This window comes from Rhipicephalus sanguineus, chromosome 7 (assembly GCF_013339695.2).
Source record: "Rhipicephalus sanguineus isolate Rsan-2018 chromosome 7, BIME_Rsan_1.4, whole genome shotgun sequence".
In the NCBI taxonomy this organism is placed as follows: Eukaryota; Metazoa; Arthropoda; class Arachnida; order Ixodida; family Ixodidae; genus Rhipicephalus; species Rhipicephalus sanguineus.
The window spans coordinates 76,700,246-76,721,763 of record NC_051182.1 but is presented as its reverse complement, the minus strand read 5'-3'; the positions used below and the strand labels follow the sequence as shown (position 1 = coordinate 76,721,763).

General features: G+C 46.5%; 1 protein-coding gene across 1 annotated transcript in view; it reads right to left on the bottom strand.

The window, feature by feature from the left end:
* The window catches only part of LOC119399536 (17-beta-hydroxysteroid dehydrogenase type 6), a 78,370-nt gene extending 57,900 nt beyond the window's left edge, over positions 1–20,470 (bottom strand). Inside the window, exon 1 of the mRNA XM_037666346.2 lies at positions 20,273–20,470. Within this exon, the coding sequence (XP_037522274.2) occupies positions 20,273–20,360 (88 nt within the window). The 5' untranslated portion in view covers positions 20,361–20,470. The remainder of the gene's footprint in view (positions 1–20,272) is intronic.
* Between the last annotated feature and the right edge of the window lie 1,048 nt (positions 20,471–21,518).

The following is a 21,518-nucleotide window of genomic DNA, read 5'->3' as shown; positions in this document are numbered from 1 at the left end:
CCAGTGAATATGTAGTCTGGCATACCTGATGCTTTTGATTGGCGATTTGATTGGAATGGCGTCTCGGTTTTGTGCGTTATAAAAACGAGCGGTAGGGCAATAAAGATGTCAGTTTGCAAGTTCAGCGCTCGTCAGTCTACGTGTTTCCTGCGCCTCGGTCTTTATTGCGCTGTTTTTCCCCATCCAAATCTTAAAATTATGTGTTTTGGCGCGCCATAATTACGATATTCATTATGAAAGAAGGCAAGACTAGGGAATGCGAAATTGTTTGTGTTTTTTTTTTTTTTCTTTTTTTTTTTTTATTTTCCTTGTTGGTCTTGACCATTTGGCGATTTCTTTTTAAACACCCACAGAATTCTAGAACGTGGCTGTCTTTCTTTCTCATTTCACCCCACTTTAAATGTGGCCGCCGTGGTCGGGACTCGAACCAGCTTCCTCGTGGTTAGCAGCGCCACCCGGTAACCACCAAACAAACATGGCAGGTTGTGTAAGTTGGTAAAATTCTGTTATGAAGAAGTTAAAGGGAAAAATATTAATAACGGCCACGTGCAAGTGACTAGCCTGGCATGCTTACTTACGAATGTATATATGTGCATCTCAAAAGGCCACAGACTCGAAAAATAGGTTGTTTGCAGCACGTGTAAAGGAACTGGTTAACGCATACACGTTATCATGCAGTACAGCCTAACCCTATAGAAAAAACTTCACCCTGCGAAGAAACACGCGTATCGTATTTGCGCTGTTTCTTAGGAAACGTTCATAAGGAATGCCTTAAACCTTAAGTGAAAGAAAGAAGGGGTATTTAAGGGCTAGTTTTCTTTGTTAGACACATTGTTCGTGAGAACTAACAGCACTCAAGCCAAGGAATGTATTGGGGATGGTATTTGTATAATTACTACAAATAGCATCCCTATACTTTCCTTAGCTTGATTGTCTGTTAGTTCTCATTAACCTTAAACCTTAAAGCGACACTAAAATTAATGGTGCGTCTCTTCTATAATCTTAAATACCAGTTGCTTGTGCGGGCCGCGGCGTAAAGGTGACACAAGGGATTGCAGTGCCCCCTTTGACTAACTGAAGATGGTCTGTTTTTTTTGCCTGTTCATCAGTAATGAATGTAACGCGACCCACTCGAAGCGCTGCAAGCTCTGCTGCCGTCGATGTCGTAAGTGAGAGGTCCTTGAAATTTTGATTGTTGTGCTTTCATCGGTATCACGACAGCTGCGGTTGAGCTTTCGCATCCGTCGGGTGAAACGTGTATAGAGCCTTCGAACTCCTCGCATAGCAGAAGTAACGCGAGCTGTTTCAGGGCAGGTGACGACATATCCGCATTTTTACGGATACCACGTATCGCCAGGCTGATGTTTAGGCTGCGCCAGGCAACCGCGGAGGAATCGAAGGTCTCGCGGCGGGCGTGAAGCACGTTGGTAAAGACTCGCGATACGCGTCTACCGTTTGGAAAAAAAGGCGCGGGGTCTGTCTGCCATGAAGAGGCTAGGTATTGCGGAGAGTCCGACAAGATGCTTTACACGTGTCCCGATTTTCAACGTGATGTGTTCTTGATGAGTGGTCTCTGGCATCGCTATAGGAATCCACCGAGATCAACCGTGATTACTGCAGAAATCGTGAACCTACCTCATCAACAGCGAGTATAAGCGCTTTTTCATTTGACTGCACTATGGCAGGACTCCAATTTATATAATAAAAATAGAAACGAAAGAAGATTGAGCCGACAGTATTTCCGGGAAGTTTATGTCCGCCTTCATTAATATCCGTTGGACATTCTTAAATCGCAAGTGGACCCAAGTCACCTTCAACCTTTCTTATGTTTTACATGCGGTTAGAGCTTTCATGCCAATGCGCTGTAAGTGCTATTTCTCTCGGAGGTGACCACAGCAGCGGAACTACAACAAGGTCAAACGAAAGAGAATAGGACGCTTTGAATTACGCCGTACAAACAATACGATGTATACGAGGTTCATATGGAGATAAAGTGCGTGTCCCCGCATAATTTTGTAACTGAGCTCGTGTCTTACCCGTGTCGCAGTCGAAATGAGATGCGACACGCAACTCCTGTTTCTCTGATATGTTGCCTAACAATACTTTCACTGCGAGTGCACATTACATCGAGACATTCTCCATGTCGAATGTTTGCGCTGCTTTTGTGTTGTGTGGAGCGGTGGCTCAGTAGTGATGTGGAGCTCAATGCCCATCGCGATGATGCTGGAATAATTGCCGTATATAGATCGATTAAAGGAAGGCTAGTATTTGTATAAGCACACTTCGTTAACACCAGGTCCACGTGGGTAATATTCATCGCAAGTGTTCCAGTGAGGCGTTTCCCACAGGAAACTTCACACTTTCAAGTGTTAAGAGACGGTTGTATTTTAGTTCTTCACCCCTTCGATGTCATTATTTCTTAGGATACGGGATGGACAAGCCGTTATAATTCATCTTAAGCCCTCTGCAGCACCCGTGTAGAAGAAAGAGGAGCGCTCCAAACAAGGACTATATACGCAGGTGCAGCGGTGTGCTCTCCCATGCATTCCCCTTTCAGTGCTCCCCGTGCTCACGGGAGTGCTGTGCAAAGCACAAGAGACTGCGTGTAATTTTTTATGGCTGCTATAGTACCTATTATAGAAGTCACCTTCCTTTTAACAGAACTGACCCTTTCGTCAGAGTGTACTTCCTCTTGCCATGTTTGCCGCATATTTGTTCGAAACATGACAGGCAAGCATGGCGCCACTGCGAAACAGAAAGTGTGTGAATAATGCCGGTCGACGCATACAGACTGCGTCCGGCACCCCATTAGGATAAGCCGAGAAAGAAAGAGAGAGAGTTTGAAAGAGAACCTACATCAGCACTGAGGCAGGAACCTAACGTGCGTGCGCAGCAAACAGCCTCTTTGGTTATTGTTGTTGCAGAAAGCCGCAGTTGCGAACTTATAGAATCCAGACACCTCTGCTCTATCTACGCGACCGCCCTCCGCAATGGTGCACGTCGCGGCACTGAAGCCAACGTGTTTCATTTGTTTTCAACCATGGGAAGAGGCGAGTCGGGAGTGCTCTGACACTAGGGGTGCTGTCGCAAGGCGCTAGAGCGGTAAGTAACTATGGCAGTCGGACGAAGACGATAACAACCACCTTGCTAAAGAGAAGGAATGCTAAATGTGGTGTTGATATTATTTATTACGTATTTACGTATTTTTATTTATTTATTTATTTATTTATTTATTATTTATTTATTTATTATTTATTATTATTATTATTTATACATACTGTCAGTCCCACAGGGACTATAGACTTTTACGGACGGCTTTCGGTGCCGCCGTACTGCGCTTTAACTCTAAACAACAAAAGAAACAGTGTTCCGCTGGACGTATACACATTAAACCGGTTCGGTTGGGGCATTCGAGGTTTTCTGACCTCATCAATTTACGTCCCGAGATAAAAAATAAGTAAACATTCGGTTTAACAGCTCAAGGTGGCGGCGCCCACACGCCTTACGTAAAATCGTCTATAACAGGTGGACAAAGTCAAACAGAGATTTAGCACAAGTCAAACAATGAAACAAAAAACACGCAAAAACATGTTCTTTCTTTTTACTATAAACATACTTGCACTTGGCAAAATAAAAAAAGAAGAACATCGTATTAAAATTCGAGGCTATCAATTCGATTTCAGTCAGTAGGGAAAGTGACTGAGAATGTGCTACTGTAATGGAAACGTCAGGTTATTCCATTCTCTGACCGCAGATAGGGAGAACGAAATTCGAAGGCATCTGTGTGAAATCTGCGAGAATTAAGGGTAAGAGCTTGTTTCTGGCTGCGGATTGTTGCCTGTATCTTTCCCTCTGTGACACAAGACGATTACCATGTTAGCATTTCCGATTGCTACACGACAGAGTTATTTATCATTTTGTCAAATTTAAACATTCGAATGACCCCCCCCCCCCCCCGAAATTATAGCTTCATTTACAAACCTATAGCGTCACTCAACAAGGCGCTGGCAAAGGGAACACAGCTGCTGCAGTGAGCGAAGTTTAGTGTCTTCGGTACTGCCTGTCGATTCAGCGCAACCCGAGCGTTGAGAACACAGCACATTCAAAGGTAGGAGCCGTGTCGAGATAGGGCGCACGCGACTGCATCCGACCGCTCAAAGCAGGCGCAGTTCCTGCTGCAGCATCTAAAGATAACATATTTCCTCGTAATACCTTTCGTGTTGAATCATATTTCGCACGGTCAAGGAGTAGATGGCGCAGATCTTTGTCTGGGTGGCCACAGGAACACTGTGGACTAGACACACGCTTAATACTGCATAGGAAACGCCTCGTAAATGCAGTAGCAAGCCGCAGGTGGTGTTCTAATGTTTCAAAGTTTGCGCTTGCCGTTACATAAACCTTGCAAATACTTTTTTCCCGCAGGAATATGCACTTCACGTGGAAGAATTATTCTACGGCAAAGTGCGCAAGCAAACAAACACCATTGCTGTTATGTCGCAGTGATGAGGTTGCAGGTCGTACCACTGCGCTCGGCCGGATCGTATTAAGGGCGCTGCACGGTTAGCGACGCCACGTTATGTGGCTACTTTTCATTTAATTTTAGTGCAGGTTTGAAGAGCAGAAGCTATAGACGCGCTAAACTACGGTGGATGATACGCCAACTCATTACACGACATACGTGGAGGACAGCGCACATGTCGAGATAAACCTTTCATTCAAAACATCTTTTGGAGCTAGTTGGTTCATGCTTGCCTGAAATGTATACGACGCCAGCCAAAACGAAAAAAAAAGTATAAAGGCAGGAAAGAGCGTCAACCTGGGACTACGCTTGTCTGAAGCAGACAGGTTCACTTTTCAAGTGCATGTGCGCTCGCGCAGAATAATCGGAAAAAGAAAGAACAAAAAAGGACACGTGCTGATCCAAGGCACCTGGCGTAAGCTATCTTCGCTGCCATGTTTTTATCCTTTTTTTGCCCTCTTTTCGCCGTCGTTAGCATAAGGATTAAGTTTTTCAACGGCCTAAAACTTACCGTTTCCCAATATTTTCTGTGCTGACCACCTAAATTTTGAACGAAGCATCGTCAGGCTCTAAACTTCCTTTCCTGAGCACCTTAGAGGAACACCCGACTTACGTGAACCGATGCAAATATTCTCACCATCTTCAACGTATTGATTCAAGTCAGGGTCATGCATCACGCACATGTAGAAAGAAAAAAGTGAAGACACGAAGATGCGGGGCGATTTCGAAAATCTGCTCCGCATTTAAGGTAACGTCTTTTTTCTTTTTTTATTGTCACGACCGCTGGGTTTCGGCAGAGCAACAGATAACACGAAGTGCGTCGGCAAATTGGCACCATGAATCGTTTCCGCTTCTTAGTCCAACAACAGAAAAACGGGCGCACGAAACTACTCGCACGAATATCCAATAGCGAGGGTCACCTATGTTTACAAACGAGATAATCATATGCCAATGGCAGTACCCATAAACAGTCACTGTGAGAAAACAGGCAAGATAGGTGAGCTCTGCCAGCTTCGTATAGTGAACGCGCCTCTGACTTTAATAATGTTTTCGAGACTTGCCGCAACACAAGGTTAGGTTATCTGTGGGCTTTAAATAGAAGCTGCAGCTCTCAAGGAGGGTGCCAACATCGCGGTCATACAGCGCGATGCCAAAATTTTATAGGCATACTCGCATACTCGCAGGCTCAATGGGGCACTACGGAAAAAGCGGGAGCCTAAATACCAAAGAGCGTACGAGGAAGTGTGCTTTATTAGAAGAAAACTTCAACTGCGCATGTCCATAGGCTCGTCATTCTATTGAGTCAACGTTACCTTCGGCAAACGTTTCTGTTATTAAGGCCAGCAACCTAAGGTATTGCGCTAGTTGGCTTTGCATAACAATCCCAAAAAACCTAAAGCCTCTGCGTAAACCCTCCAACGAACCAGCAATTTGCCAATACCTCTGTAACACGACTAGAATACGATATACAGTTATTCTCAAATAAATATAATTGTCGAGGTTTTACGTCTCAAAACTACGATATGATTATGAGAGACGCCGTTGTGGAGGGCTCGCGACATTTCGACCACCTGGGGTTTTTTTAACGCGCACCTAAATCTAAGTACACGGGCCTTTGAAATTTGCTTTCATTGCAATGCGGCCGCCGCCGCCGGTATTCGATCCGGCGAGCTTCGGTTCAGCAGTCAAGCACCATGCCCACTAGAACATCGCGGCGAGTTCTAATTCTCGAATACTATTTCGAATATTTCTCATTATTATTCGTTAATTATAGGCATAATCTTATATACCGAGCTGGAATGGGATGTCAGTTCTGTAAGAGAATCCTTAACGCTGCCGCATCCTGCAAAGCTGGTTTGATCGCCAATATCTGAACAAGCTTCACGTATTTCGCCACGAGACGACGAGCCGCACAGAAAGACCACAGCAAACTTGCAAAGCCGCCTGTTCGCCTGCGCATACCATCCGCGTCATTCCTTAAATTCTTGGCAGCGTGTAGTTCCAAAATTTAAATCCACGCAAAAGAGAGCCGCTGTCGCGTAGTGTTTAGAAAGCCTGTCATTCCTATTACCTCTGTATTTTTTTATTTTGCCGCGCGCGTTTATGTGTCAGCTTCCGCTAAAGGCAGCGCATTCCCGGAGCAACAGCGGATGGAAACGGAAACTGTTTCACGATGTTCCCGCGGTGATGGGCAACAAAACGTGACAACGCGTGAGTCTCTCCGGGACGCTAAATTTGCAGACGAGGGGGGGGGGGGGAGGGGGAGCGAATTCCAAATGTTATCTTACGCCGCGGGACATTACGCCGAGCGGGCTGCAGGCACGAAACAAACAAAAAAACGCAAACGGCCGAGCATGGCCGAAACTGGGCCAGCGAAGCTATTTGAGGCATTTTCTGCAGCGTACCACTGTTCGCGCAGCGGTTGAACGGTTCTTTCTGGCTTGTGCAAAACTTTTCCTACATTCCCACACGCCATTTCTAACCATGACTTCTCTCTGCCCGAAAGAACAACAACCACGTTGTTTGATACTTTCGTTACGACCTGAAAAACCATCAGGCAAAAAGGAAGAGAGCGCAGCGCGTATACGTGACACTCAAGCGACGCAGTGACTTTGCGCTGCTGAGATTATAAAAAAAAAAAATGTAAGCACGATCGCAAGGAAAAACACTCCCCTTCCCGTTGGCTGCTTCGACGATACAGTCTTTTTTTTCTAATTGTTTTTTCATGTGTTTGCTGTTGCGTACATGACAGCTCGTTTGTGGCAACCGCGCGTGACCTCGAACGAAAGAGACGGATGTGAAAAAACGCCTGCACAGCAATACACGAAGTGTATCGCTTGGATTTATGTTTCTTACTGTTCGAGCGCTTGCGCAAGGCGCGGGTCTTAAGTCCGCGTCGTAAATAAACGAACAAGAAGGTCGTATATACGAAACTGCCGTCGCTTCGCTGGAGCGAGTAAGCGCTGCAACAGTGGCGCCTGATTTACACGGCACGCAGTCAAGCGTGCAGTGTCCGCGAAGGGCTCTCCTCAGCTGGTTGTTCGTGTAAATACCGACTATCCTTCGAGGATTATGTGCGTTTCCTCCATGGTGCGTCACGCGGCCGGTCGACACTGACGACGACTGAATTGCTCTTTGCTGGCCAATAATTAAAGAGGGGGAAAGAATGGAGACCGAATCGCCGAATAACATCTTGTTCTTGCGTTTAAAGGTAAGCAAATATCGCGTTTTTCCGGAACTATTCTTCTGTGAGACATTGCAAAGAAAGGCAGATTCTACGCCGTTGTTCTTTTTAGTTGCATAACGTGGCACACTTCGTATCTACATTGTCAAATGAAATGCAGCCAAGTGCGATACCAAATTCTAATTAGACAACGTGCCTTCTTTGAGACATATTAGCGATTAAATTTTTAAATACTTAACCTCGGGGATTTAGTCAGGTGTCAAAACGACGATATGATTATTAGGCATGCCGTTGTGCGACATTCCGTTTAATATTCATCTACTGGCCCCGCCACGGTGGTCTAGTGGTTATGGCGCTAGACTGCTGACCCGAAGGTCGCGGGATTGAATTCCGGCCGCGGCGGCTGCATTTTCGATGAAGGCGACAAGGCCCGCGTACTTAGATTTATGTGCACGTGAAGAACCCCAGGTGGTCAATTTTTTCGGAGCTCTCCACTACGGCGTCCCTCACAATCATATCGTGGTTTTGGGAGGTCCTTCATAATATTAATTTTCATGATGCTCTTTAGCACGCACCTTATTCTGTACACGCGTTTCTGTTTTCTTTTGTCTTATCACGCCCAAATCGAAATGCAGCCGCCGGGCCGGGAATTGAACTCGAGACCTCGTACTTATCAAGGCGACACCTGCAAGGATAAATTTTTTGTTTACAGATACAGATAAGGTTTATTTCGTATTGTACATACTGAAAAAACACTTATCGGACCTGTAGCCAAAGGCTAGTTAGTTGTAGGTCCGAAAAAAAAGAATAGATAGGAACACCAACACCATAGGAACGAATACACCAACAAGTTAAGGCGCAGCCGGGCCAGATGATGCTACTGCGATATAATATGGCCCACATAGATGATATTCTACAGGGTTTCGCTAAGTATAAATAGGCGTAAGGAACAAGAACATCTAATACCCGTGTCACACGGGCATTCGGAAGACCTTCGAAGCGATAGTCTATTGACTCAATCATAGGCGTGCGAACAGGGGGGAGGGGGCCGCCCCCCTTAATCGTTTAAGAGGGGGGGGGGGCGCAAAATCTGCCCCATACATTGACTTAGAAGGAGGGGGGGGGGGCGCTGCGATGAACCTTTGCACCCCCTGATGGGGAACCCTGCGCATGCCTATGGACTCAATGGTCAAGCACGAGCTGCCATACGGGTGGTTTTGAAGGCCATCGAGTCAATAGTCTATCCATGCAACGGTGCACCCCAAAACTCCATTAAAACTTCGATGGCCGCTGAGCGACGGAAGCGGAAACAGCGCCAACGTGCTCTCTCGTTCACAGTGTTTCCTACTCGCGATTACAAAAAGATAACGTTAACCAGTATGATTCAAAGCAGTATAGGTGAGCGCTATCGATTACTTATTAAAGTATTTGTGTCAGTTGAAAAGTGCGAACTGCACATACTCTCGGCATCAGCAACGTGCCTGTATAGTGCCTGTCTTTATCGGGCTGTCTTGCCGTGTATCGCTCGCCACAGTTTCGCTTCTGAACAACTTAAAAATGAAATATGTATTGGTAACTACAAATAAACATTTTATTGAAATGTCTAAACAAAAACAACGCGCGCATTTGTGATTTAAGCGGATTGGTATTATTGACGTTCCGTGACATGAAGACGAAGATAAAGATCCCCAGCGCCACGCAGTTTTTGCGAGAGACGCCTGAACCACTCAACGGCCGTTCAGAACTGCCGTATGGCAGCGCGACAACTCCATCCAGTCATGATTTTCGAATAGGCAGCGCACAAAAGGGCAACGAACACGTACACAAAAAAGACGCAAACACAAGCGCTTGTGTTTGCGTCTTTTTGTGTACGTGTTCGTTGCCCTTTTGTGAGCTGCCTATTCGGAAATCATGGCTCACCAACTAGCACATCGGTACATTTTAAGTAATCCATCGAGTCGACAGAGTTGTGGTGTTTCAATGGCCTTCGACTGGATGGCCGTTCAGAAGTTCCCGTGTGACACAGGTATAACACATTAGGCGGAGAACAAGTGTGGCAGAGAGATGCATTGCCAAATGCGAAAATTAAGTCATGATCAAGCAAGTGGGCCTTGCTTTCACCAACGGTTTCACGAAAGCATAGACCGAACGACGATAGATGAAGAAGGGAAGGACAGCGTGAGCGGCCTTCTTCAACGCGCAACCTTAACTTTTGGGGAGATAACGGAACAAAACCGGCTGTCTATGGGTTGTAGTTTCCGCTGTTGTTTCCTGTCTGGTAATTCACACCGGAAACTACAGCGCAAAGCTACAAGGACCACAGCGGCTGTCCTTCGCGCCTTCTTTCTTTTAGTCCTTGTAGTAACGCGCCGTTGTGTCGATTTCGGGAGAGATACCACGGCAAAACAGGAAGCAATACCGGCATCTCTTAGAGCTTAGTAATTAGTAAATAAGAGAGAGCGCAAAAATTTTAAATAGAATTATGGAGGCATCTGCTGCGGCAAGTTAAGATTGCAAGGAACTGCAAAATGATAGAGAGAACGAGATGACACGTACAAAAAAAGCTAAAGAATCATGGGAGATAAACAATATATGCGGATGACGTAGATTTACTAGCGAACGATGCAAGCTATTTACAGGAATTGGCAAATGCGTGTAATGATGGATCTACATCTCCTGGCCTCAATTTTAGCGCAAATACATTCTATTACTCTTAATGGCACGAATGCCAACTACTTAATTGAGAAACAAGCTGTTCGCCTACTCAAGCTCTAAAGTAGCTGGGTGCAGAGACGCAGCCGGATGCTTTCTTCGAGAAGGGGGTACTTGCCGAAGGCCAGCACTATTTGAGCAGGGGCAGCTAATTTTCAGTAATTATTAGTCACTAACAAGCGGAGTTCCGCGGATATCATGCATGCATTTCATTCAGCCGAATAGTATCGTTCCTCGGCAGAAGGATGAAAATCCGTCATTTAGAGCCATATCTAAGAAACTGAACTTTAAAAAAAAAAATGAAAAATACCGATTTAAGCGGGTTAGTCACTACCGTAACGCTTTGCAATCTACCTTCAGACGTGGTCCTCGAGATATACCAGGGTCGTAGTATCGCCAAAGTCGGGAGTGCCGCCGTTAGTTTACGGTCTTTTTTTTTTTTTTTTCGCGCGCGTATAAGATGCTTTCTCACGTGCGGCTTCATACACTTCCTTGTGATGCTTCTGAAGCACGCCCTTTATACACAGCGGCCCGTTCCAAGGATGCATGCAGCGCTGCAGGAGCCTTCCCTTCCCACCACAAAAATTAGAGAGTGGGGGAGGGGGGCGTAGACGGAAAGGGAGGGGGGGGGAGTGTGAACAAACTCGATTAGGAGCACTTCAACAAGAAGTATCCAATAGCCGCATAGTTGCATAGCCGCATAGTTCCATAGCGGCATAGTTGCACAGCCGCATAGTTCGCACAGCCGTCTAGTTCGCATAGCCGCATAGTTACGTAACCTCATAGTTTGGCGTAGCCGCATAGTTCGCATAGCCGCATAGTTCGCATAGCTGCATAGTTGCATAGACGTATACTTCGCATAGCCGCATAGTTACGTAGCCGCATAGTTCGCATAGCCGCATAGTTCGCATACCGCACATTGAGAGCCGCATAGTGTTGCCAGGGCGCATAGTGCAGGGCCGCATAGTGCAGGGGCTCAGGACGCATTTCTATTGTGACCACCACTTGTTTTTTACCACTTGTGTCGCATAGTGGCTAAAAAAGCGCACGTACATTGACCTTTTAATGAATTGAACCTCCTTCGCAACAGGTGTGCTTTGTAGAACTTCATTTCGCGGCGTGCTGTTGAATATAGTCGCTCGCTGAAGGCACCACCATGTTCGACGAGCAGTTCGACGTGCCCCATCCGCGAGCCACGACAAACGCACGTTTCTTCGTTCAAAATGAATATGGACCGATATCGACAATGAAACTATTGTGCCTGAGATCTGATTCTATTTATGCAAAAAACAAAGCATGAATGACTTCGGGATAATATATATTAATTGCAATTATAGGATTAATTATTATAACAAACATAAATGAACGTGTTGGACATTATGTTAACATAGAATATCCAGTGCCTTGAAATATCGTTGAGTAAATTTGACGCATTAGACTGTTTACATAGGTGGTGTCTGAAAGGGTTATAAGGAAAGGAAAGATATACGGTATTCGATTCCATATTTGGGGGTGTCTCCTCTGTTTCTGAGCTATTCGTGCTGATAGGAAATTTGACTACTGTGACGCCAATGCTTGCCTCTCTCCGTCATGTCATGTGAAGACACAGCCAAGCACTATGAACGGGTCTGCGCATACGAAGTTGAGCCTTCCAATTAGAACCGACAATCACTGCGCGCGCTTGCACCCAACAGGTCTGAACATACGCTACGGAGATTCAGTAGGGGAGAGCAGGAGCTCATACGGCAAATTATGTGCCAGTGTGGAAATAAAACGCGACATTGACAACCCTCTCATACATGCAGTGGCTGTGTGCATACAGAAAATGCAAAAAAAAAAGAAAATCAGGAGCCTTGACCTATCGGGGAAAATGCGGTCAAGTGAAGCTTGGCGTGTGCTTGCGGACGAACTACTTCTTCTTTCTTTCTTTCTTCTTTTCTTTCTTTCTTTCTTTCTTTTTTCTTTCTTTCTTTCTTTCTTTCTTCTTTCTTTTTCTTTTTCTTTCTTCTTTCTTTCTTTCTTTCTTTCTTTTTTTGGCTATCTCATTGCGCAAGCCATTGAGATAGCAAGTTCCCAACTGTTTCCTTCCTCCGTGTCTGAAATTGAACCGTAATCCACATTTGAGCTACTAGTACACTGCAGTTCAGCAGCGCAACACTTCAGTTGCTAAAGACTACAACGAAGGTCATTCGCATTCGTATCTGTACTGACAGATCAAAACAGCATTTGTTTGTTTTGTTTCCTCAAAAATATGGCACTTACCCACTATGGGGGATTGGCCAAGACTGCGGGTCGTAACTTCTCTCTTATACCTTAAAGAATGCGTTAATAATTATTATTAAAAAAACTAAATTAAAGAAAAAAGTTGGAAAAAGATAAGGAAATAAACGGAAATGACATCTAATGCATTAAAATATTGTGCAATACGCACATTCTAAACATCGTCTTCCTCAGAGGAACGGCGGTTGCTGCTCGTGCTGCTCTGTCATCCTGCCGGCTTTCAGTCGTGACAATATCCCGGCAACAATCGAATGTGGCAAATTGGAAGGACAAATGACATCGAAAAAAGATCAGATCGCAGTATCAGACACGGCTGATCGCGACAAGCCCACGGTCGAGGGAGCATCGATTATTGGAAAACGGGCATACAGATACGAATGTGACCGGCGCACTTTCGAGGCCTATTTGTGTACACCCGTGAACAATGTGGTGGCGGCGGCATTGTGCGCGAACCGAGTTACCGCGCCACTGAATCTGTAACTCGTAGAAGATTTGCTTGAATATTTGGAGGACCCTCCAAGAGCGGGTCACGATGGGTAATCGGGCCCAGTTAGCATCGCCATCCTTAGATGGCCATGCTTCGCTCCAAGGGACACTAATGAGCAGAACGATTTTTCTCATACTAGTAAAGAGTACTCTGCACGATACCAAAAACACCACGCTTGCTGCGAGAAGGCGCTTAGCAAGCGAGAAAACACGCAAAAAACAAAGTGTGGGTGGCGACGCCACTTGAAGTTCCCGCCACCATTCGCAGCGACGTCACATGTTTGACGGCGCCTACTAGGGACTACGTAGTTCCTAATACGAAGCACATCGTCCTCTGAGGGGGCCATAGGCTTAACATACCAAGTTTGTGGTAATTTGTTGAGCCAGTGGCGCCAAAATGCGATATGTACACTTTGAAATCCGTGACGTCACGCGGGGAGATTTCGGCGCGAAATTTAAAAATGAAATTTAACTTGATTTTCTCCTGTATTAAAACCTATGATGGCGAAATTAACGACGTTGGAGTTATCAGAGAGCAATTTATCGATCTAAACCGATTCTTTGTTTCTCTTTAGTGTCCCTTTAAGACACCTCAACTGAGCCGCGAAGAAAGGATGTCTGTGTGCGTAACACTGACAAGCAGAAAACTGGGTGAGTTGGTAACAATGGCCGTTCTGACTCTCCGAATGCCTACTGCAAGTACAGTTGCGAAGTACCCATTACGCCGTAATTCACCTTTATGTGAAATGGCGACGCACCCACTATACGTCCATAAGCGATACGAGCACCACCGCAGCAGCACAATTTATTAACGCTGTGGCTAATGGTGGTGACGAATTATGGCTGAGCGCTGTGTGATAGGCGGGGTTTTAAAGTACCCACTCTGCGCGCAATCCACGTGGTGTGACGCCCGGCGCAATTTTACGCACCTACCACACAATATTACTTCTGTTAATGCGACTCCTCGCCCTGCATTACGCCTAGATATTTGTATTTTTTGTTCATTTGAAGCAGTTTCAAGCACCGGTGTGCTTCTTTGTGAGCACACCTGACTGCCACGCAGAATATCTAAGCTCGGTTCCGGTTTGAACCCCCCATTTTTATTCTTTGCATCCGTCGCTATTTTTCGCTCACGGACAACAACACCGATCCCGACGCCGGCATTTCTGAGACATTCGCTCTTCAACGCTCTCGCGTTAAAACAAAATAATCCCCCTGGACATTCTGGAAGAAACCAGAGTTATTTCTGTTGTTGGTCGTGACCTGCCAACAACTAAATATTATAAGCAACATGCGCTCGTTCAGAATACTTAATCTTTTTTTTGTTCCGAAATACGAAAGTATGTCATTCACCGCGTGCTTACAGGAGGTTTTCGAAGCCCTAGATTGGGAAGAGTTAGGGATACAAACTAGTGGAGAGTACCTTATTAACCTGCGATTCGCTGATAACATTGCATTGATGAGTAACTCGGGGGACGAATTGAAACTCATGATTACTGAATGGGGCAAGGAAAGCAGAGAGGTAGGTCTGAAAATTAATGTGCAGGAAGCTAAATTAATGTACAACAGTCTCGGAAGAGAACAGCGCTTTGAGATAGGTGGCGAGACACTGGAAGTTGTTAAGGAATACGTCTACTTGGGACAGGTAGTAACCGTGGAGCCAAATCATGAGACTCGAGTAACAAGAATAAGGATGGAGTGGAGCACATTCGGCAAGCATTCTCAAATCATGAACTGTGGCTTACCAGTATCCCTCAAGAGGGAGGTATACAACAGCTGCATCTTACCGGCACTTACGTACGGAGCAGAAACCTGGAGGCTTGCAAACGGGGTTCTACTTAGATGAGGATTACGCAGAGAGCAATGGAAGGGAAAATGATAGGTGTAACCGTAAAAGACAAAAAAAAAAAACAGAGTGGGTCGGGGAACAAACGGGTGTTGAGGACATCTAGGTCGAAATCATGAAGAAGAAATGGACATGGGCAGGGCATGTACCGCGTAGGCTAGATAACCGCTAAGAGAGTGAGGAATGTTTTAATGAGAAGCTGGAGATGTTTGCCTGGCTATTCGCCTGACATGCTACTCCAGTGCTGGGTCATTAAGACGACCGCTGGTCATTAAGAGTAACTGACAGGATTCCAAGAGAAGCCAAACGCGCGAGGGGAGACAGAAAGTTAGGTGGCAGATAAGATTAGATTACGAAGTTTGCGGGGATAACGTGGCAGCAGCAAGCAGAAGACAGGGTTGATTGGCGGAACAAGGGAGAGGCCTCTGCCCTGCAGTGTACGTATAGCCATGGTGATGATGAAGAAAGCGTCGCTAATTCTTTTTCCGTAAAAATGAGCCATCATAACCGCAGACCGAACTCGCGAGCGGAAAAAATACAAAAAAGGTCACGGCGTTCGACGCGGTAAAACCACAATGTAGGGTAGGGCGGGGCAAAATGCGACAAAAATGTGACAATAGCGAATATTTTATTTTATTTCACTCGTTACCATAAAACATCAATGCAGGAACTTTCTTTTGGGTACAAGGTATGTGTGCACAAATGTGGCGATGTTGCGACTGCTCAAAAGTTTATTTTAAAAAAAAAAAACAAAAAAATGCACCAGATGTCTCATTTTGCCCCAACCTGCGGGGAAAAACGAGACGCTGCGTGAGGCAAAACGAGACAACGTGAAAAAATTTGATCCTTTGAGTTCTTGCAGTAGAAGCACTTCAAATTCACTCCGTGGGCACCCACGCAGTCTTCATGGGCCCTGTCTTTGCACTCTACGCATTGAATCCAAACAGAACCCGACGTTATGTTGCTCCGAAACTCCTGAAAATCATTCAGTGCATTATTCATGTCATTTTCCTCGCAGGAACTCTAGATGATATTCTCTTGTACGTCCGTACTATCCTAAACAAAAAAAATATATATAATGAGCGTAAAAAATGGCTCACTTATAAGATTTTCTCTGAGGCAATTCAATGCCTTTTTGACACGTTTTGCTCCTCTGACGTGCCCGAAAACAAAGTTGCCCTTTGGCCCACGACACCAAATGAACCAAACTTTTGGTGCAATGTAGCTAGTAGTATAAAGTAACAATATAAATACTTACGCTGTTGTACTGACGCCGGAGTAGCTTCATGCACGGATCCGAAAATTTGGCCGAGCAGAATTTCGCCCCTTTTTGGCGGGTCACGAACACACCGACATCAGCCGCGCCATTTTTTCCGCGCGAACGCTGTGAGCAATGATCAACTTTTACACAAAAAACGTCGAAAACTACCGGCACCTATCGCTGAAATAGAGACACAAAGAAAAGGTACTTTTTGTATTAGCTGTAGAGGGCGGCAAAGTCAAAATGTGGCGTTTTGCCCCGCATCTCATTTTGCCCCGCCTTGCCCTAATTAAGAGGCAGGTCATAGTAGGGAATTCAGCATTACTCCCGTAAACGTGGGATTGCTTGGCCTGCACCTAAGCTTAAGCACAGGGACGTGTTAGTATTCGCGCCCATGTAAAGGCGGCAACGGTGGCCGGAAATCGAATTACCACCGCTTGCTTCGCAGTGGAAGGCAACCATTAAGCATGCCGCTGAGGAAACACGGTGGACCTAACCCGCGGGCTCGCTCCCCCCCCCCCCCCCCCCCCCCCCCCCCCGGCAGCAGGTCGCCAATAATAACCGCTGAGCCACCGCAGCGGGTGCAAGGCTTTACGGCTTTGACATACGCTCTTAACGAAACACCATCGGGGCAAACTTTCCGGCTGGCACAAGGCATCGCAGCGGCGTTGCTTGCAGTGGCTCCTCGTCGGCGCCGTCTTCTCATCAGCGATTCCCTCCCAGCCACGCTTTCCTGCACAGCCGTCACGCAGATGTGGAGAAAGTGCGTCGCGATCGCGCATTACTTCCCAAGCGTATTTTTCCTCGTGCGCTCGGCTCAAACATTCAGGGGCGACCGATGCGCCGCGGGAAGTATCAAATGCACGCCGCAATCTCAAGGCCGCGGAGAGTGCCAGAGCCGCGCCATGAAGCGCGGACGCACTCGAGCACGCAATTTCGCCTGTTGCACATGATGCATGGTGTTTTGTAAAGGGAAAATAGCGTGTATACATACGCTGCTGTGAGTCTGCCCTTCTGCGCGTACTGCTCGTTCTTTGAATGTATACGCGGGGTTAAAGGAAATACGATTTGAATAGTTCCCCCTTGGCGGAAACGTGAAAACAGTAGGTGTTATGTAGCAGTCAGCTCTGCTTGTGGGCGTTGTTATACTTAAATTTAGGCAAGCGAGTTGGGCTAGCTGGCCCGAGCTGAAGGCAACGAATGCAGCGCAAGAATAGAAATTTAGAAATACAGGGTCTGGTCAGTGGCAAGCGACGTACAAGCGATCGAGCTGCATATTTATTAATCGATTTACCGTTTGTACTTGATTGTTTTCTTTGTGCAATGTTATTTTCACGCATATTCCATGAGCAGAGAGGAACTCGATGTATGGGGCTGCACCCTTTTGATCGGGCGGCGGCTCACAGCACCTAGCCGTAACCCATAATGAAGTACTAACTCTATGTATATTGAAAGACTAGACTTCACTCCTGCCTTGATTTTAGCCACGAGCCAGATAACCCCCTCTCGGTTATTTCAACCAGCTTAAACTCTATGTTGTCTTCACTGTCGCTAAACACAGTAGCATCCGGTATGTCTCAATCTTTCCACAGCAACATGAATATTTAAACGGAACTGTAGTAAGTCAATAATTTCTCAATACATTTATCCATGTATATGGATTTCCTTTCAGACTATTAGCTAAATAATGTTCTTTTCTTCTTTCGTCCACCGTTTCACGTTCTGGAGACGCGTAAACACCCGGAGGCTGATTTCGTTGCGCCACTAAGAAAGCATTGCACGGGGCCTGATGAAGAGAGAAAAGTTCTAGCCGTTTCAGGCACACAGAAGTACCGCACGTATTAAGTCGCTTTTAGAGTTTCACATGTTAGTTGGGACAGTAGCGAATAGCCGTTTTATAGCATTGGCCGAGAGTGATGAGGACACGCCAGCAGTAGCATCAGCAACCGCCCCAAACCCGTGGGAGCGTAGACGAAGAAAGTTTGCCTTACAACACACACACAAAGAAGTATTCAAGTAGCAGCGCCGTACTATAGAGGCACATGATGTTCTGGCGGGACAGTTGACCAGTCATGATGCGATACGGCATCGCGCATAGGAAACAAGACGACACAGATCAAATGTCAGACAACGCAGAGCGGATGTATGTCTGCCTCTTCCTCGTTTCCGCTGTACGCTCCCATGCATGGCCAATTCTTACAAGATGAAGTCCAAACAACGTTAATAATGCCAGATAGCAAATATTCCTCGTGTCATCTCGTATCCACGACACAGCTTTTCATCTCAGAACCAGCGTGGTCCGAAGGTATCTTCTTCCAGCTCTTAGTCTCTGTGTGATTCGTAAAGTTTAGTCGAATCCTTCTGCATGGGCTTTCCCACGACATTGTTTCCCACTAAGCTGCACCGAATTGCACAAAAATGTAGCCTCAAGCCATTTCGGCAAAGCACCAGAGCTTAGGATTTGCCGTAGTCTTGGCGCCGTCATTTTCAGTGTTTCTAGTACTTTTTTGTAAGCGACGGCATTGTGTTAGAAACCACTGGTGATTGTCACTTGTGTTGTCATAATCCGACGCTCTTAAGACATTTCCGGACAAAGCGTGGAACATATGAATTACGCTGCGGAAATGTCTACCTGTCATCAAGAATAAAAAAAAGGAATAAAACTTATGGGTTAGAAATAAAACGTCAAAAGTATATGTCATTTGTTTGCCGTTTCATAGGTATGAAATTGCCGGATCATTCTTTCTTTCATAGTATTGAGCATGTGGTATGTATTTAGCTGCCAACATTTTGCTTTCTCGGGGCCGTTCCTATCAAGTGAACAACAAAAAACGCAGCGTGGAATCAATTAATGACCGGAATAACGTAATATAGACTATTGCGCCGCCACCTTGAGCTGTTAAAAGAATTTTTTATTGCTTTTGTACTTCCTGACGTGAACTGATAAGGTCAGGAACCGCCGAATGCACCAACCCAACCGTTTTCACGTGTATACGCCCAACGTAGCGCTGTTCGCTCAGTTGTTCAAGATAAAGAATCGGCAAGGTTAATAGCCCAATATGGCCGCACCAAAAGCCATCCGTAAAATAGTCTATACGGATTTAACGTTTAATAGAGACCAACGCTGCCAAGCACAAGTCACCTGCCGGATGTTTCCACACCTCCGAGATTTACGCTCATGTTTCACGCTCACATGTTTCCTTGAATTCTGTAACACTAGTTATTTACATAGTACATTTAAAGTGTGCTTATCTCGAACTTATTACTACATTTTTTTAACAATGGCACATGCATGGAGCGGTGACCGGCTTCAACGCCTTAAGTAAATCATGCCGCTAAATCAGACGACCAATGCATGTTTAGTCTTGAAGACATAAAACAATCGAATAACGCTGTTGTGGATAGTGTCTTTCGTGATTGAAATGTAGCTACATCACAACCATACCTTGTGACATGCAAAATACCACGGTCAAATTTACAAACGCACGTACGAAACCACGGTCTTCTACTGATGTGTGCCGCGGCTCGTAATCAGTTTTGACCTCTTGTGCTCTTGCGTTTCGTAACAACCGAAATGACACCACTGTGGCTAGTTTTCAATCCAGAACCTCCATGTCCGCTCGCAATGTCACTGCCACTAAGCTTTACCAGCAGGCGTCGCGACAAACTTAGCAACATAAATTCCTTCGACAAACGTAAAAAGAGCGCTGAAAACAAACGCCAGTCAGAGCGTCGCAAATGTTACAAGATGGAAGGATCAAATATTACGGCTACGGCAATAAGTATAAACATTATAGACTACAGCTTTAGATGTATGTCTGTCACTGTGACTAACCATGGAATGATCGACATGACACCTTTAATGATTTCGTGCCCTCAGTGCTGACATCGCGTGAGTTTTTCAGAAATCGCAGCCGGTCATCACCACGACGTTGAACAAAAAATGGAGTGACACAAAATCTGGCGTCAGTCACGCGCACGTACCGGTAATGAGGACAGCCTTTCCCTTGGGATCCACGTGCTTTCCTCCGATCAGGGCGTGGATTTCTCCGGTGATCCATCGTCCAAACATGGACACCAACCACAGAGCGCCGGCTGTCTGGTCCAGCGTCCGAGGCCCGCGCGATCAGCCAGGACACCAGCACTAGCGACAAGCACACTGACGGATAACACGGCAAGCACGTGGTGGCGTTGAACTGTGCCCGCCGCCGAATACCCTGTCGCTGCTCTTGAGTGGACGCTCGCCTTTTGTGTTGCGTCCGACGCTCCGCGAGTCCTGTGGCACTTGTGCTCTCCCCTCCCTGTTCGTGTGTCACAGGCGCGCGTTTATTGCCGTTGTGCGAGGTCCCCCCACTTTCGGCAACTCTCTCGCTGGCTATTGCAGTTGCTAGGAGGGACCGACCGGTCGCTCCACCAGGAGAAAAGAATGGATGAGGGGGGGGGGGTTCCGTCCTGGCCGCCGATGTCAGCGGCCGCTGCCGTTCGGGGTTCGCCTTCCTCCTCTGCGGGACGACCGGCTCAGGTCAGAAAGACGAGAGCTATCACGGACGCCCGCGGGGTAATCTGAACTCTGTCTGGGTTCGGCGGTCGTCGCCGTACGCTCAGCGGCGGCACGCCATTTCGGAAAGAGAAGATAAACGGGAAAGGGCAGCGTAGCCGCTACCGGGAAAGGGTGAATGTCCAGACGGTCCAGACTGGCTCGGCACAGCGTCGTATTCCGTCTGGCCTCGAACGGGAGGGAGAGGCCCCCTCGCTAGATGCGGCCGAACTGCCCAGGTCTCAAGGCGGACGGTTCGTGCTAGAAAGCAGCGAAAGCGGTACGGGAAAAGAGAAAATAAATAGCGGTTGCGGGTAGTGCGCAATGCGAAGCAGCTGCGAGCGAGCTGGGCGGCCTAGCAACGCAACGTTGTGTCACCGCTGGAGAGAGAAGCGTGAAGCGGCGCACATCGCGCAAGGTCAACGACAGCGGCGACGCGCGAACAACGCGGTAATCCGGGCTTGCTATAGCTTCGCTCGGTCAAAAGCTGCTCGTAAGAAAGCGTGAAAATTAAGAAAAGAACAATGACGTGAAGAATTGTGAAACTTATCAAGCAGCGTGCGACGGCCCGTTACGGTTACACGCTCAGACACTGCAAGATAGGAAGTGCTCCGATTTCAAGTTTTAGATCAGTTTATCAGAGGACGCGAGCACAGTGCGGTCACTTGGCTGCATAGCGATAAAGACTTAAGT